Source organism: Acinonyx jubatus, chromosome D3, assembly GCF_027475565.1.
Source record: "Acinonyx jubatus isolate Ajub_Pintada_27869175 chromosome D3, VMU_Ajub_asm_v1.0, whole genome shotgun sequence".
NCBI lineage: Eukaryota > Metazoa > Chordata > Mammalia > Carnivora > Felidae > Acinonyx > Acinonyx jubatus.
Window position 1 is genome coordinate 942,702 of NC_069392.1, and position 17,339 is coordinate 960,040.

The window sequence follows — 17,339 nt, forward strand, 5'->3', positions numbered from 1 at the left end:
GCAGACACTGATGAAGGAGAGCCCAACCGTCCGCACCGCTCATGGCCCAGGCCATGCTGAGCACCCGGGAGCCACGTGTGCTCTGCCTGTCTTGACCCCGGGCAGTCCTCCGTGGTCGCCCTCCATGGACGCCCTCCATGGGCCCTCTCCCGCTGCACCCCAGCTGTCCAGCATGGCCAAAGTTGGCCACGGGGGCCTCTCCGCCTGCAACCGACGTTTTCGGTGGGTCTTCCCAGGGAGGTGGTGAGGCCCGCGGGGTGAAGTGTGAGTCGGGGGCCCCGCAGAGGCCACAGCGATGCTGCGTGGAGCCGACACGGAAAGCCTTGAGAGCACACGGGTGTGCCGGGGGCCTCCGGATGCGTCGGCATGGGGCTCCCGCCCCGCCTGGAGAGCGGAGGCCCCGTGGCCTCCGGAGTGGCCTCGCCACGGGGCAGGAGGGCGGCCCCGTGGAACCGCGGCCCGTTCCATCGGGGGCTGTCACAGACGGGAGGGACTGAGGGCTGAGCGTGCACGTGTGCACGTGGGCGTGCGTGGCGTAGTGGACGGGCGTGAGGCCCCCGAGACTCTGACCGAGAGCACAGGGCAGGTGACAGCCGCTCTCCAGAGGCGGTGCTCCGCGTGCCGGGCTGACGGCCTCACTGCACGGGGACAGCTCAGCGCGGGTGAAGGCGGGCGGGCTGGCCGAGAAGCCCAGGGCCCTGAGGGCTGGGGCCGCGCTCCTGGCACCTTGAATGAGCTCCGGGTCCAGAGGGCGTCTCCGGAAACTGCTGTGGGGCACGCCCCCTCCTGTAGCCGCGTGGACGCGGGTGAAGCCCCCGGGGGTGACTGTGCTGGGGCGGGGGGGGGGGGGGGGGGGGCGAGGAGGGACCGGGGAATCGCGCAGGCGGCTCCTGGCTTCCCAACGTTCTGAGAGCGCCGGCCCGCGGCAGACGTGGCGGCCAGGCCGCGGCGGGTCTCAGTCCCAGCCCTGCGGGCCCACAGTGCGCCACCACGGTGGGGACCGTCCGACCGCTCCACGGTGACCACGCACCCCCTGGCACTGGCAGGACGTCCGAGGAGCTGGGATCTGAGGGGCTGAGGTCCCCCCGCCCCGCACTCCTTCCCTCTGCACGGCTGCCTGCCGACCTGACGCCTGGTCCCCCCTTCACGTCTGCTGTTCTGTTTGGGGGGCAGTTGACGGGGTTGACGAAGATAGTTACTGGTTGAGACACAGGCGGGTGTGACTCAGTTCCGTGGCGCCTCCGGGCTGAGAGGGGTTCACGCAACATTCCAGGCTGCCTGCCGCACCACGAGCCGGCCGCTCGTGACCTCTCGGTGCCTCCACCCCTGTTTCCACCGGAATTAACCCTGCGCCGCACTGACACAGGGTCGTTGGGCTTTCTGTCCTCCCGGCACCACCTAGTCCAGCCTCCTCAGTCAGGAACACAGCGACAGGATCCCCACCAACAGAGGCTTGAGCAGATGGGGGGCTCCGCTTTTCTCACGAAGCACGGAGCTGACGGCTCTAACTTTCCGCCGGCCGGCCGGCCCTGCTGTATAGACCCTGAGCCTCACGATGGTTGCCTCCCGGCCACAGAGTGGCTGCCACTCCTCCAGACCTCACGTCTGTATCCAGAAAGAAGGGCAAAGGGCCCTGCAGCTGAGTCTGTTTCTTTTTTTTTCTAATCAGGGTAAGCCGTAGCTTTCCTACAAGCCCCACCCCGAGACCTCTGCTCTCGTCTCGTTGGCCAGAACTGTCTGGCACGGCCTCCTCTAGCTACAAGGGAGTGGAAAAGTGGGGTCCATGATGTCACCGGAGCCTTGGCCCCGTCACCTCCACGTAGAAGTGCCCCCGCTGGCCCTACCTCGCTCCTGCCCCACACAGTAGCTCTCCATCCGGTGACGCCCAGAACCCCGGGCGAGCTCACCTGCCTACGTCCTGCTCGCTCTGTCCTGGTTTAGGGGCATGGGTGAGGCTCCCGGGGGGGTTTCACCCCCCATGGCGGCCTTCGCTGCCTCCACTCGGCGCAGGGGAGCGTGTCATTCGCTGGGGCCTGCAGGCGATGTCCCCGGGAGTGTTTGTGGGGGAGGCGGACGGCCCCTCGGTGCAGCCCCCTCTCGGACGCACACCTACCGGTGTGACGGGCGCGCAGGCCTCCGACAAGAGCAAGGCGACCGCGTGCTTCGTCGTCCACCGGGACGCCCTCGAGAGTTGCTGTGGACCAGGACGCCAGGTCAGCGGGCGTGAACAGGGCCTGTCCCGGGCAGCAGGTGTTGACTAGGGTTTGCTGCGTTGCCCCCACGTGCAGCCGCCCCTCACAGCTGCATCAGGTAGCTCCCGGCTGGGGAGCCTCCCTTCGGACTTTGCGGCTTAGGAGCCATTTCCTTAGCCTGCGAAGCCATGGGCCGACCACGCCCTCTCCGGAGGGCCGGCCCCTGCTCGTCCTCGTGGTGGTGGCCGGGGCACAAGGAGCTGAGGCCCGAGCAGGGTGTCCTGGGACCCCAGCTGGGACCCGGCACTCGGCCGCTCTGCCCCTCTCTGGTGTGCGCAAATCACGCACCCGGGGGCTCAGGCGACGGTCTCTGCCCTCGGTAGGGTCGTCCGCGGGCTCCAATGCAGAGATTTGACGGCCGGGCTCCGGGATGGGGGCTGTGCGCCAGCACGCTGACCTGGGTGAGGCCTGGTCGGCGGGCGTTTGTCCTTTCCTCCACCGTTGGGGTGCTTGCAGAGCGAGTGGGGATGTCCCCCCTCCACCCCGAAATCCCTGAGCCCACGGTGCTGTTGGGATGCCAGGCGGGCGTGTTCCTGCACGTCCAGCGGCTTGGGGAAGGTTGCAGATGCCCCCTTAACCTCAGGCACCTGCGGCCCTCGCCCCCCAACCCTGAGCACCCTGTGGGGCCCAGCCCGGAGGACGGGGAGAATGACCCCAGCTCCCACCATCCGGAAACGCTCTCGCCTTTCTGAGCGGAGGAGAGAGACCGTGGCCGAGTGTTGCCCAGGAAAGATGGGGGTCTGACGGGGCCCTGAGCTTGCCCACAAAGCCCCACGTGCGAGTCTGTGTCCAGCCGCCCTCACGTAACTAAGGCTTGAGGCCACTGAACCAGACCGAGTGGGGCCTTTCCCACCATCCTGTCCTGCGGCCGTGCCTTCCAGGGTGGCCGCACCAGCCGCACACATTTCAAGGGCTCAGTGGCCGGGCGCAGCTGTGGCTCACCTTTCAGCGGCCCAGATCTAGAACACGCCTGTCACCGCAGAAAGTCCTGCTGGGCAGGTCTGGGGGTTGCTAACAGATTCCTGAACGTGAATTCATTCATCCATTGAACAGCCTTCGTTGAGTGCTGACCACGCACCCGTTTTGTTGAGTGCAGTGGGTGGGGCCATGGTCCTGGAGCGCAGGCCTCAGAGGGACAGACAGACCAGGGGTGACGGGACCAAGGGGCTGCAGCGTCACATCAGAGAGTGAGGAGGGGACCACAAAAAGGAGGCATCTGAGCAGAGGCTTGCGGGCAGGTGCAAAGGCCCTGGGGCCGTGGGGAGAGCAGAGGAGAGACAGGTGGGGGCAGGGAGCCCTGGGAGCACCAGGGGCCAGCTGAGGCACGGAGGCCCCTCCAGGATGCACAGTGATGGCGGCTGCAGAAGGCCCGGGGCGAAGGCGGGGGGGGGGGGGGGGAATCACGGCGCCGTCCCCGCAGGTCCGCCAGGCTCCCACTGTGGCGCTTCCATGTTTGCCTTCTGGAACATTCCTGGCTCAGCAGGCATCCAGCTGCGTCCCCAGCCTCCCCGCTGCCCTGCAGCCTCCCAGGACCAGGCGCTGGGGGCAGGGTCCCACCATCAGCGTGAAGGAGCTGGCGCTGTCCCCTGGGCTCTGTGCAGCGGGCAGAGCGCGGGTCCCCCACGGGCTAGGAGCCCAGCAGGGGGAGACTGTTGGCCGCGTGCTGGGAACCCGTGAGGAACCCCCAGCCTCCCCCCGCACACAGGACGTCCCACCTGCCCAGACATGACTTGTTGCGGCCGTGTGGGGCGTCAGGACGGGGACCCTCAGCTGCGAGATGTCCCTCCTCCTTCCCCTGCTTTCTGAAGGCAAATTCGGGCAGGGGAGGAGGCAGGGATCCCCCGTCACCTTCCCCAAACGAGGGCTCGGCTCTGTAGTGAGTGAGCGGCAGCCCCAAGAGGGTGTCTGGATGGTCAGGCTGTGCACTGAGACAGACGAGGAGAGGACGGTGCGCCTGCGGGTCAGGGTCTTTGGGGACAGTTAGGGACTTCAGGGAGTCCTGCGCTCCGGGAAGCAGCTGTAAGATGCTTTCTTTGGCCGAGACCGGGTGTGTCTGGGGTGCTTGAGGCAGCGTTTGCGCGGCCAGCACCGCGGGTCGAGGGTGTCTGGATGGTTGGCCTGCTCTTTCCAGACTGGATTGTGGGCTTGTTCCTCCGGCGGGGGGGCAGCGGCTGGTGTTGAAGCCCCCGGGCCAGGACCCCCTTCCCCCGCACGGAGCAAGCACAGGGCAGGGGGGCAGCGGGCAGGAGAGACGAATGTGGTGGGAGACCCGGAAGGGGAGGCCATCTCCCCGGAGCAGGCTCTGGAGCATGGGTCCCGGGGCCGCGGGCGGCCGTGCTGTGTCCCCACAGGTGTGGCAGTGTGGCGGCAGCATGGAGGTGCTCCCCTGCTCCCGCGTGGCCCACATCGAGCGCAGCAAGAAGCCCTACAACAACGACATCGACTACTACGCCAAGCGCAACGCCCTGCGGGCAGCGGAGGTGTGGATGGACAGCTTCAAGTCCCACGTGTACATGGCCTGGAACATCCCCATGACCGTAAGCCGGGGCGCGGCGGGGTGGGGGGGCCGGCAGCTGCGAGCGAGCCTCGCCGCGCCCCGTGGTGATGCCAGCAAGGACCCGGGGCCCACGTGCAGACGCACAAGCACAGGGTCTCGCCGGACGCGGGCTCTGGCAGTGCGTGCAGCCCCAGCTCGCCGCCCGCCCCGCTGCACCCTGCGTGCTGTTTGCTTGTGCTTTCTCGTGGCCAGTTATATGCGGTATAGAGTCTGCATTGCGGCCTTTTGTTTCTGACTATTTCTGAGAGAGACAGATCGTGAGCGGGGGAGGGTCAGAGAGAGGGAGAGAGGGAGACGCAGAATCCGAAGCAGGCGCCAGGCTCCGAGCAGTCAGCACAGAGCCCGACGCGGGGCTCGATCCCACGAACCGCGAGATCGTGACCTGAGCCGAAGTCTCATCAGACGCTCAACCGACTGAGCCACCCAGGCGCCCCTCCATTTTAGCCCTTTTAAACCGCGCAGTTCTGGGGCCTTGCACACACCCACGGTGCCGCACGACCACCCACCTGCCTAGTCCCCCAAAAAATCACGGTACCCGGTAGGCAGCTAATCCCCATCTGCCGCCCCCCAGCCCTCAGCACCCAGCCGTCTGCTCTGTCCCGGGATTTACCTGTTCATTTCTCCTCTTGTGTCTGGCTCCTTGCACGGAGCACCATGTTCTCAGCTCCGTCCACGTGTGGCGGGTGTCAGGGTATCAGTGCTTCCTTTCCATGGCCGGGTCACGTTCCACATATGGATGGACCATGGTTGGTCTAGCCGGCCTTCTGTCCACGGACACCGTCCACGGATACCTGGGTTGCTTCCTGTCTCTTTGGTCCTTGCAGTTTCGACCCACATCTAGTTAGGGGTTGCTGTTTGTTTTTACTTTGTGGTCAACCGAGTCCCGTAAATAGCCTGTATTCTGGCTTCTCTTGAAAACCCAGAAGACCCGGTTCCCCGGCCTCCGTGACGGTAATGAGGGCGGGTACCCAGCAGAGGCTGCCCCTCACGTGGGGCGATGTCTAGGCCGCCGGTCCCGGCGCATCGGCTGTGGAACCAGCCTTCACTCAACGTGTGGCTTCCCCGGCCACCGGAGGGTGCGAGGCTGGGGGCCCTGGGGACACCCGTCCCGGACACGGCTTTGTGAAAAACACACCATAAGCGCCAGATCTCGCGTCATGAGCCTGCACACACGTGTACACGTGTGTGTGTGTGATTATCTGCCCACGTGTAGAACGCCCACTACGTAACACAAGTTGCAGAAACACCACTGATCTCCGTGACGTGCATTTCTCGCTGCCACCAGCTAACCTCCCAAACCAACAGGGCGTGCCCAGAGTCTGGGTGACGCTGCTGGAGGGCCAGGCTGGGCCACCTGCTCACAAGGCCGCTGTCCCAGGCAGGGACGGGGGTGGGGGGCACAGAGGCTCCTCGAGCGGTAGTTTCCAGCCACGTGAGCGACACCGTGGAAACACACACACGTTTATCAGAGATGGAAGGAGGGCACACAGTCCCTTATGAACCCTCATATTCCACCAAGGGACCCCATTCAGGAAACGACCCCATTACCCCTCAAAAGGGAACCTGGGCATTGTCACCACGGGGCCTGCAGTCCGCGTGCACGCGGGGTCCACGGCTCCGGACCAGAGGCTGGCAGACACCCTCCCCCATCTCATTGTAGCCCCGCGCTCCCCGCCCCCTGCCCGGACTCACCTGCTGCTCGTGTGAAGGCTGTGAGGGGCTCCTCTGTAGCCACGGCCACCACGTGGAGGAGGGAGAGGGGCTCTCCCTGGGCAGCGACCTCCCCGCCGGGCTTGGCTGGCATTGGAGCCCCGGGCACCCTGGCCTGGGAAGGCACTCTCCCAGACCCACTCACAGAGGGCTCAGTGCCTGTCACGGTGTTGGGCTTCAACGTTCGGCCGGAAGGACCCAGAACTCCAAAAAGCTGTGCTGCTCAGCCTGTGGTTTCTTGCAGCGAGAGAATACAGAGTCCCAGGGCTCGTATAGACAGCACGCACCTCTCCCAGGCACGCCGTGTGGCGGTCCGCATGGCGGGTCAACAACCAGGGACACCAACCCAAGCCTGGGGCTTGTCCACGCAGGAGCCAGCCTCCGCACGGCTGACCGTAGTCCGTAGGTCACGCTGATACCCCACCACGGCCCAAAGCCCCCCAGAGATCGCCCTGCGGCATAGACTGTCGGGCCTAAACCCCAGGTAGACGCTCGGTGACAGGCGGGATGATCCCAGGGCTCAGAGGTCGTCTCCCAGGGGGTGGGGGTGGGGGCCAAGGGCAAGTGGTTTCTTTGGAGTGTGTGCGTGGGGACGAGCCAGCACACAGCCCGTGGCCGTCTGTCAGGCCGGGGCTGGTCTCCAGCAGGCAGGACAGGCCAGGCCCTCCCCTTCGGGAACAGCCGGGCCAGCACGGGTCCTGGGAGGGCGGGGGGCTGCCGCTGGTCAAGCCCTGAGGGGTGGGGCTGCTCCCGTCTGTCACGGGCGGTGGGGGGGGGGACGCGGCCAGCTCCCGCCTCGCTTCCCGCCTTGCAGAACCCAGGGGTGGACTTCGGGGACGTGTCTGAGCGGCTGGCGCTTCGCCAGAGGCTGAAATGCCGCAGCTTCAAGTGGTACCTAGAGAACGTGTACCCGGAGATGCGGACCTACAACGACACCCTCACGTACGGAGAGGTACCGCCTCCACCTGGGGGGCCCCACGCGGGCGGGTCGGGCAGGCTTCCCGCCTGGACGCGCACCCACGTGCCCGCCACCAGCCAGCACAGTGTGCATACGGGTTCTCGTGCACGCGTGCGCAAAGCAGTGTAAGAGCCCAGGCTCACGCAGGTACTCACACGTACGGAAGCACACAGAGTAGACACAGGGACACGTGCACGCACGCACGTGTGCACAGACACATCCACACGTGTGTGTGGACACACATCCACGTGCACGAATGCGGACCCGAGTGCATTAGCGTCTGCACACACGTATGTGTACGTGTGTGAGACCTGAAAGGGTACGTTTGCACACAGTCTGGCTCACGAGCACACACAGGGAGCTACTGACACACCTTCCCTCAGGGGCACACACCCAAAGGTGCCCGCCTGCGCTCACGAAGACACACGATACTCGACACAAAACGTCAGGCGAGCGGGTGCTCCCTGACCACGGAGATGTGCGGGCCAACGCATCCACACGCACGTAGCCGGGCTCGTATGCACAGAGCACGCACGTAAGTGCAAACAGAACACACACATGGGTCCACACGCCCGCCACACGGGCCCTTGCCTGCACCAGCGCACGCAGCTCTGTAGAGCTGGCAATAGGATGCTGTGTCCCCATCCCGTCACCCTGGTCTGTGCTGGCGGGGAGGGCAGTCTCCCTTCAGTCGGGGCGTCTGCCGCTCCAGGGGGACCCGGGCCCCGTGTGGGAGGAGCGCGTGCCCTCTGGCCCTGGGCTCGTGCTCAGTGCGCGGCGAGAAGGGTGCCCGGGTGGACAGTGTGGGCCGGCCTGTCTGTTCCTGGAGCTCACGTTCTCCGGCAGAGCAGGCTTCTCTGCCCCTTGGGGAAGGGGGGCGGCCTCGCGCTGGCCTTTGGGACCCCCCCAACAACGGGGTTTCTCCTTCGGTTTCTGATTGTAGGTGAGAAACAGCAAAGCCAGTGGCTACTGCCTGGACCAGGGAGCGGAAGACGACGACCACGCGATCCTCTACCCCTGCCACGGGATGTCCTCTCAGGTGCGAGGGGCAGCTGCACCCCACGACGGGGGGAGGTGCGTGCAGGAGGGGCGGGTCGCAGCAGGCTGAGTCCAGGCTTCGGGCAGCGCGGAGACCCTCAGGGAAACCCCCGCCCCAGATACACCGAGACCAGGGCTTTTGGAGCCAAACAAGCCCTGGGCGAGTCACGTCACATCCCTCGCCTCAGTTTCCCCATCCAGCAGATGGGACCCTAAAGGTACTTAACCTGTCGGGGCTGTTGTGCGGACCAAAGTGGATCACGTGGGAAGGCGTCTGCCGCGGCGGGGGCAGAACCGGGGAGGTGTCACGGTCCCCACTGGTCCTTACCGGCTGAGCTCCTCCCACGTGATCTTCAGCCCGGGCTCCAGCCCGAATCACCTGAGGGGACTTAGCAACGCGCACACCGATGCCCAGCGCCCGGGCCGGCGGCACCAGGCGGCACAGGGGCAGGTCTGGGGATGCGGACGAGGCGGCCCCGGCGGAGAGCCTGGGGATTCTGGCCCCGAGGGGACCCGCCGCTGGCGAAGGCAGTGCTTCTGTTGGTTGCATGTTGCTGTTATTTCAGCCAGACCCCAGGGTGCTTTCCCCAAATGACCCTCAGCTCCCCCGAAGGCACTCTCTGAGTCTCAGCCGCGCTCTCGGACGTCGTCCGGGGGAACCTCGCGGTGACCTGTGCCGGCCTGGGCAGCGAGAAGCTGTCGTGTCCACGAGGCCCCCGGTGGTTCATGGCGGGCTGTGGCACTGGAGCGGAGAGCGTGGGTGCCCCCGGCCGCCTCCTGCAGCTTCGTCCCGCAGCAGCTGGGATTGAGACAAGACAGTCACCCACCGGGAGGCAAGCGTGGCCTCTGGGAGGAAATCGGTCCACTGGCCCGTTCTCCGGCTGGCACCCGATGTGAGGGGCCACGTCCCGCTGGGCGTCTCTGAACACGCCCGACAAGGAGCCACCGGAGGGGATCAGTGGACCAAAGTTTTCCCCAGCAAGTCCTGCGGCATGAGAGGGGACACCATAAACGACGTGGCCCACACGACCCTCCTGGAGGGGCTCACACGTGCCGTTGGGCTCGCATAGCACCAGCCAGGCCACGGCGAGGCTGCAGATCCCCTTCTGGGCTGGCGCTCGCCCGGCCGTCAGCTCAGGAGGACCTCGGGGCCTCCCCACGTGGCCTCTCCCCAGGCTGCTGGTTCCCAGGGCAAGCACCCCAGGAGAACAGGGGCGTCACGACCGTTTACACCCAGCCTCAGGAGTCAGACGGCACGTCCGTGGTGTCCACTCGCTCCCCAGAAAGATCCGGGGGAGACTGTAGGTCCCCACCCTTAACAGGAGGGGTCAAAGTCACAGCTACGGAGCGTGCAGGGCGGGAGGCAGCATTACAGCTTGTGTTCCATAAGATTGTGCCGGAAAATACAGCCTTAGGGGGGGGGGCCCGCAGTGCATTCGGGCAGTGTGTGTGCGTGTGCATGGGTGCGTGTACATGTGTGCATATGTGCGTGTGCATGCACGAGTGTGTGTATGTGTGCATGTGTGTATTCACGGGTGCATCATGTGTGTACACGCGCGGGTGCGTGCATGCATGTGTGTGCATGGGTGCGTGTGCGTGTACGTGTGTGCATATGTGCGTGTGCATGCATGAGTGTGTGTATATGGGTGCGTGTATTCATGGGTGCATCATGTGTGTACACGTGTGGGTGCGCGCATGCATGTGTACACGTGTGCACACATGGATGTGTGCATGTGGGTGGGTGCGTGTGTACAGTGTGTATTATGTGTGCGTCACGTGTGGGTGCGTGCATGCGTGCGCTTGGGTGTGCGTATGTACACGTGTGTGCATGTGTGCGCATGCATGCATGAGTGTGTTGTGCGCGTGTACGTGTGTGCATGTGTGTGCATTCATGGGTGCGTCACGTGTGTACACGTGTGGGTGCGTGCATGCATGCGTGTGCGTACACGTGTGCATATGTGCGTGTACATGCATATATGCGTGGGTGCATGTGTGTACACGTGTGCATGTGCACGTGCATGGGTGCGTGCATGCGTGTGTGCACGTGTATGCATAGGTGTGTGTGCGTTGTGCGTGTCCACACGTGTGCCCGTATGTGCACGTGCTCACGCATGAGGGGGAAAAGATGGGGCAGGGAGGGGAGAGAGACGCAGCTGTAGCACCTGCTTGTTGACTGAGCGTGAGCTGCTTTTTAAGCACTTTTGTGTCGTGCCTCCTGGATCCTTCCGGTAGCCCAGCCAGGCAGGTGCTGTCACGACCTCCTGTGTACAGACAAGGACGCGGACGCAGGGAGGTGACGTGACTTGCCCAAGGCCACATGGCTGGGGAATGGCAGGCATCTATGAACTGGCTCCTGGCCTGAGGGTTTGGTTGTTACTTTCGTGGTGTTTTGCGAACAAGTGGGACCCAGGCACACATGAACTTGGGTTCGCTCCCCACGCGGAAGTGAACGTTCACCCCCTGGTGGTTCTGGGCAGATGGTGCGCCCTGAGGGCACGTGTGAGCTTCCCTCCTCTGGGCCGAGAGAGGGGCCCCGGGGAGCCAAGGGCTGAGCAAAGTTCTGGAAAGGGGCCTGAGGCAGTCCTGCGGGGGGCGTTGGTGGAAGGAATGGGGGGGCCAGGGGAGCGGGGCGTCCGGCTCGCCCGGTGCCCGCCCCCCTGCCTTCCCTGACGCCCAGCCCGTCCCCGCGGTCCTCCCGCAGCTGGTGCGCTACAGCGCTGAGGGGTTGCTGCAGCTGGGCCCCCTGGGCTCCACCGCCTTCCTGCCCGACTCCAAGTGCCTGGTGGACGACGGCAGGAGCCGCGTGCCCGCCCTGAAAACGTGTGAGGACGTGGCCCGGCCAGCGCAGCGGCTGTGGGACTTCACCCAGGTCAGCAGGGCACTGAGCATCCCCCGCCCCCACCCCTGCCCCCGGGGCCCAGGTGCGGGGGAGGAGCTGTGAGGGCACAGGGGTCCTGGATCGGCCGCTCCCGGGTCCACCCCCCCTGGTGACCTGCCTCTGGCCACACAGCCAGGGAGGGGCCCGCCGGTCTGGTCACAGCACTGTGGCCGCCCAAGCTCCCGCCTCCTCTGGCCTCCCAGAGGGTACGGGGTGTGACCGCCACCGGGAAGCCCTCAGGGCAGCTCCTGGCCAAGCGGGGCCAGGCTGGACTCCCTGCCGAAATCAGCCCCTGCTGGGCCCTGGCTTAGAATTTCCAGCCCCGAGAACATCTGGGGCGGACGAGTCAGTGGCGGCCTCCCTGCCTGGTGCAGCAGCCTGGACTCCCGCCCCCCCACCCCTGGGGACCCCGGCCCAGGCCCCTCCCCGACAGCAGGCACCGGCTGGGATGCCGCCTGGCCCAGAACGACACGCGGGTCGCCGCGGGCAGCCGGCCCCCAGGGAAGGGGCAGGAGGGGGCCTCCCAGCCCCGGGCGGCTCTGGGCCGAATCCCGCTGGCACTTCTGTCCGGCTGCCTTCCTCCGTGTGGCCCTCTCTGCAGCCCCTCCCGCCCTCTGTGCCCCCCTGCTCCCCCTGCACCCCACATGCCTCCATCCAAACACCGCACGCCCTTCTCCGGCGTCCAGGCTTCCGCCCAGGTCAGCCCAGGACTCGCCCTCTGGTGACTTGCTGGAGACCCCACCTCCCTCCAGCCCTGCTGAGTGCCCCCGACCCCTCGCCCTCAAAGCCATTTGTGTCCTAAATCTCTGCCATCTCCCCTGGCAGCTGAACTCCCCAGATGTGCATGCTCTCGCATCTGAGGTCAGGTGCCGAGGGCCCTGGGGGCTCCTTCCTGCCTCTCCAGCCTCTCCTGGGCTTGTGGCCCCACCCCTCCTCCCTTAGCCCGCTGTCTGGCCTCCCGGTCTCCAAACCTGTCCCCTGGTCAGTCGAGGGCGCCCTGCTCTGGCTTCTCCTGTCTTCACCACTCACATCTGCTCAGACGCTCGGGCCACAGCGCCAGGTCCTGGGGGCAAGGGCCTGGTGCGTCCGACCTGTTTCTCTAGAACTCTCTGCCCTTGGTACTCGGTAGCCAGGCTCTGGGCCCGGGGAGCTACTCCCAGCCCCGCCACCACCCCGCCCCGGGCTCTTCCACCTGACAGCGGGCATCTTCCAGGGGACATCCCGGGTCTCGTCCCCCGCCCCAACCCCACACACTCCCTGCCTCCGCTCCCACCGGGCAGCCCTGTGACAAATAAACACCCTCGGCAGCCCTGCCCTGGGCCTTGGGGGCTGGGACCTTCAGCGACCGGAGGGGCTGCAGGGGTGAGCGGTCACGGTTTCGGGGGCGGAGCCAGCAAGGGTCGGAGGTCCCCAGGAGGCTGGGTTGGGGTCGGGATGGCTAGAAGGAGCTGTCTGCAAAAGAAAGGAAAACATGCAGTGTACAATCCTGAGGTCCTCAGGCTTGGGCCAGGGTCCTTGATGTCTGGGAGACCAGAGGGCCTGCATGGGTGACCTGTGGGCAGATCGGATATGCCAGGCAGTGGGGATGCACTTGCGGGAGCCCCCGTCTCAGGGGCCCTGTCTCCATTGTGCTAGTCACTCTTTGGACCCCAGGAACAAGGCAGGCAGGTGACACAGCTGATAGGGTGAAGATGCCTGAGGACAGAGGACCAGGAAGGGACAGAGGAACCAGGAGGGGACAGAGGGATGGGGGGGAACAGAGAGGTGGAGGGGTCAGAGGGACCAGAGGGGGACAGAGGGATGGGGAGGAACAGAGAGGTGGAGGGGTCAGAGGGGGACAGAGGGATTGGAGGCGGGGGGACAGAGGGACCAGGAGGGGACAGAGGAGCAGGAGGGGACAGAGGGGCAGGAGGGGACAGAGGAATGGGGGGGAACAGAGAGGTGTGGGAGTCAGAGGGACCAGAGGGGGACAGAGGGATTGGAGGTGGGGGGACAGAGGGACCAGGAGGGGACAGAGAGACCAGGAGGGACAGAGGAGCAGGAGGGGACAGAGGGACCAGGAGGGACAGAGGGACCAGGAGGGGACAGAGGAATGGGGGGGAACAGAGAGGTGTAGGAGTCAGAGGGACCAGAGGGGGACAGAGGGATTGGAGGTGGGGGGACAGAGGGACCAGGATGGGACAGAGAGACCAGGAGGGACAGAGGAGCAGGAGGGGACAGAGGGACCAGGAGGGACAGAGGGACCAGGAGGGGACAGAGGAATGGGGGGGAACAGAGAGGTGTGGGAGTCAGAGGGACCAGAGGGGACAGAGGGATTGGAGGTGGGGGGACAGAGGGACCAGGACGGGACAGAGAGACCAGGAGGGACAGAGGAGCAGGAGGGGACAGAGGGCCAGGAGGGGACAGAGGGATGGGGGGGAACAGAGAGGTGGAGGGGACAGAGGGATTGGAGGTGGGGGGACAGAGGGACCAGGAGGGGACAGAGAGACCAGGAGGGGACAGAGGAGCAGGAGGAGACAGAGGGACCGAGAGGGGACAGAGGGATGGGGGGGAACAGAGAGGTGGGGGGTCAGAGGGGCCAGAGGGGGACAGAGGGATTGGAGGTGGGGGGACAGAGGGACCAGGAGGGGACAGAGGGCCAGGAGGGGACAGAAGAATGGGAAACAGACCCCAGAGTCTTGGGTGGCCATGCAGTCACCTGTATGGGGCCGGTCAGCGCCCCACTCCCGAGGTGCTCTCAGGACGGGCCCCCTGGGCGTCCATGCTGACCTGTCTCCCCTCCTGGCAGAGCGGCCCTATTGTGAGTCGAGACACAGGCAGGTGCCTGGAGGTGGAAATGTCCAAGGACGCCAACTTCGGGCTGCGGCTGGTGGTACAGAGATGCTCGGGGCAGAAGTGGACCATCAGGAGCTGGCTCAAGCGCGGGCGACACTGACCGCCAGCCCCGCCCTGTGCCCTCCCGGATGCAGACCCCGAGGACCCGGGGAGGGCGTCGGGCCGCCTGCTGGGCCGCGTCCCTGGGACCGCGGGGGCCCCCTGTGCGGTCCGGAGGCAGGTGCCAGGGACCGGCCGGCCCAGCAGGAGCACAGACCCCGAAACCAAGCCCACCTCGGAATCACGTGCCTTTTCTACGGTATTCCTGTCCAGGCCGCCGGGCCGGCCACCTCTTCTGCATGAAGCCCCCTGTACGTTCCCCCACTCGCGGAAATAACCCCCGTGAGCTCCGTGGGTGGCCCAAGCTCCCGTCCCGGCCGGGCAGGACCGTGGCCTCCTCCCGTCTTCTGACCATCTAAGGAAAAGCCCAGAAGAGCAAAGCAGACCCCTCTCCGAGGTTGGGGACGGGGGGGGGGGGACGCGGCTGCGGCCGTCCCGGCGACGTCCCAGGCAGTGCTGACGAGGAGGCTGGTTGCCGCCCCGATCCAGCGCCGAGCGGGTCAAACAGGACAGAGCTGGTCTTGTCCTCCGGAGCCCTAGCGGCTGGGTCGTCCGGGGTCGGGGCCCCTGTTCCAGCGTCTCGCCCGGGGCCAGGCGCCTCCCCCCCCCCCCCCCCCCCGCCTTGTTGCTCCAAGGCGGGGGTCCGTGAACCGCGACCCACAGCCCTGTGCCTGTTTTTATAAATAAAGTTTTATTGGCACACAGCCGCACCCACCTGCCTCTGTATGGTCCGGCGCGACCCTCTCGCCCGGGGCCAGAGTTGAGCAGGAGCACGTGCCCCACGGGGCCGTCCCAGGGGCTCCGAGATGCCGTCTCTGGGCGGGCCGACGCTTAATGATTGCGGTGAACATCACAGGGCCCCGCCCGTCCCTGTCCCCCAGCAGAGCCACCGTCCGCTACGCCCAGCAGCAGGTGCGCCCAACACTAGCTGCTCCCCAGTACTACCAGTACCCCACACTAGCGCCCTCATTCTGGGCAGAAGGCCTCAGTCGTCCAGCGGTGGGGACAGCTACCAGACCAACGCCTGCACAGCCCTCACACTGCGGTCTCCCGGCGCCTAGGGGTCTCCCCCGGGGCAGAAATTGTGGCTGTGTTGGAGACTTCCAAACCACCCCCCCCCCCATTCTTGTAGAGCAGCCCGGAGCAGGGTTCCTGGACACCCGGGCTGCTTCACACAGGACTTAGCTGGTCCCGCCGAGCTGGGACCAGGCAGTCAGCCTTCCGGGGGGTGGGGAGCCCGGCTGCCCCTCCGGGGAAGGCGTCACAGCCGCTCCCCGCAGTGTCTTTCTGAAGCAGAAAGTTGTTCTCAGAGTGCCAGGGGGGCTCGGAGCCGTGAGACCACACTCGTTCTCCACCTCTCAGGCTCTGAGTCTCTGGGGAAGGTGGTGGCTCTGACCTGCCCCCTGGGCACCCCCCACCCCAGCCCCATCCTCCTCTGCTCCTTCCTTGGGTCCCGTCCCCTGCTTCCTGCCACTGTGGGAAGCCCTGGCCGGCCCCAACCTCCCCATTCTCCCCAGAGAACTCTACCAGCTCCCACCCAACTCCCCAAAAAGCCCCTCTGTCTTTTTCAGATCTTGCCCAAATTTTAAGACCATAATGGAGGCAAAAAGCCAGCAGTGAGCGAGACCTCGAGAGTCAGCCTCTAGCCAAAGCCCTGGGCACACATCCAGAAGTTTCCCAACTGAAGGTGAAATGGTAGCAGCCCTTGGCGGGCAGACTGAGCTAATTGCCCGTGGTTCAAAATAGAAAGTATCTCGGCTGAAACCTAGAAAACTCGCTGTTGCATACCGTGCATTATCGAAACCGCCAATGTGAGGGTTTGTAGCCCACGGGACGCGGAAGGTGTCTCGACAAGCACCCCCCACGCCCCGTCCTTGCGGGAGGCGGCGAGTTTTGATAGCGTGCTGTCGGGTACTGGCTGGCCCCCGGGTCCTGCCTCGGCACGAGGACGAGGGTCGGCGGGGCCGAGCTGGGCCCACAGGCAGCAGGACCACGGTGGGGAGAGGCCCTTGGCCTACCATAACCAAGATGGAGAGACCGCCTTCTTCATGGGGCAGGGCCACGGAGCTCCCTCACCTCCATTCACTTCTGCCCCCGCTGCCTGGTGAGAGCTGTGTCCCCCCACCGAGGCCTGCCCCGAGGATCCTGGGGGGGGCGTGGCTGACTGGACCCAGAGAACCCCAAAAGGTCACAGGCTGGGAGGAAGGAGGGCGGCCCCGCCGACCACCGCTGCTGTTACAGCCCATGCCCTGTGGGGGCGCTGTGGAGACGCTCTCGCACAGTTGAGCGGTCACAGCGTGGCGGTGGCTGTGGCCGTGGGCGTCCCCCCACCCTGTGCAGATCCCTGTGTGTTCTAACTCCTGGTGATGCGTAGTCCCCCGGCCCCCACCGCCCCCCTGGACTCAGAAGGAGCTCTTGCACCATCCACGGGCTGCGCTGAAGTGAACGCAGTCCCCTGAGACCCTGACTTCTAGTTCACACTTCCTTTGCCTTAAAGCACAAAAATGTTTCTTTGTCCGCTTTTCAAACACCGGTCTGTGGTTGAGGCCGCCTGGTTGCCCCAGGAAAGACCCCATCCGTCAAACAGGGACTTTAATGCAGGGGTGGGAGGTGCTGAGGCTTTGGCCAGGGTGTTAGGGCATCCTGGAGACGCACCCTCTGTCGGCTGAAGGGACCCAGGAGCCCGGCCACTTATGGGGCTGACGCTACAGAAGGAGCGATGGGAGCACCCCCCCCCCCATCAGAGATGGGAGAGGACACCCGGCCGCTGCACCCCCGGCTTCCCACCGACGGCCCCTGCGGCTGAGCCTCCCAGAAGCTACGACTCAGGGAATCTCAAGACCGGGACCGTGGGCGCCTCTCAGCCCAGCAGGGAGAACGGAGGCAGGAAAGGGTCTGGGCGCCGACCCGGGGCCGGCAGCCAGAGGGACTCTTCTCCAGCACAGGTGACCCCCTCACCCCCCGGGGTCCCGCCGTGCGGTGCCCATGATGAAATCAGGCGTGAGTCTGCAA

General features: G+C 65.7%; 1 protein-coding gene across 3 annotated transcripts in view; it reads left to right on the plus strand.

The window, feature by feature from the left end:
* The window catches only part of GALNT9 (polypeptide N-acetylgalactosaminyltransferase 9), a 102,779-nt gene extending 86,517 nt beyond the window's left edge, over positions 1 to 16,262 (plus strand). Inside the window, exons 7-11 of one of the 3 annotated variants that reach the window (XM_053206771.1) lie at positions 4,604 to 4,789; positions 7,334 to 7,471; positions 8,421 to 8,516; positions 11,217 to 11,384; positions 14,182 to 16,261. In XM_053206771.1, the coding sequence (XP_053062746.1) occupies positions 4,604 to 4,789; positions 7,334 to 7,471; positions 8,421 to 8,516; positions 11,217 to 11,384; positions 14,182 to 14,328 (735 nt within the window). In that variant the 3' untranslated portion in view covers positions 14,329 to 16,261. Of the gene's footprint in view, positions 1 to 4,603; positions 4,790 to 7,333; positions 7,472 to 8,420; positions 8,517 to 11,216; positions 11,385 to 14,181 lie in introns of all 3 variants that reach the window. The other 2 variants (XM_053206769.1, XM_053206770.1) reach the window with 2 other exon arrangements.
* Positions 16,263 to 17,339: the final 1,077 nt, after the last annotated feature.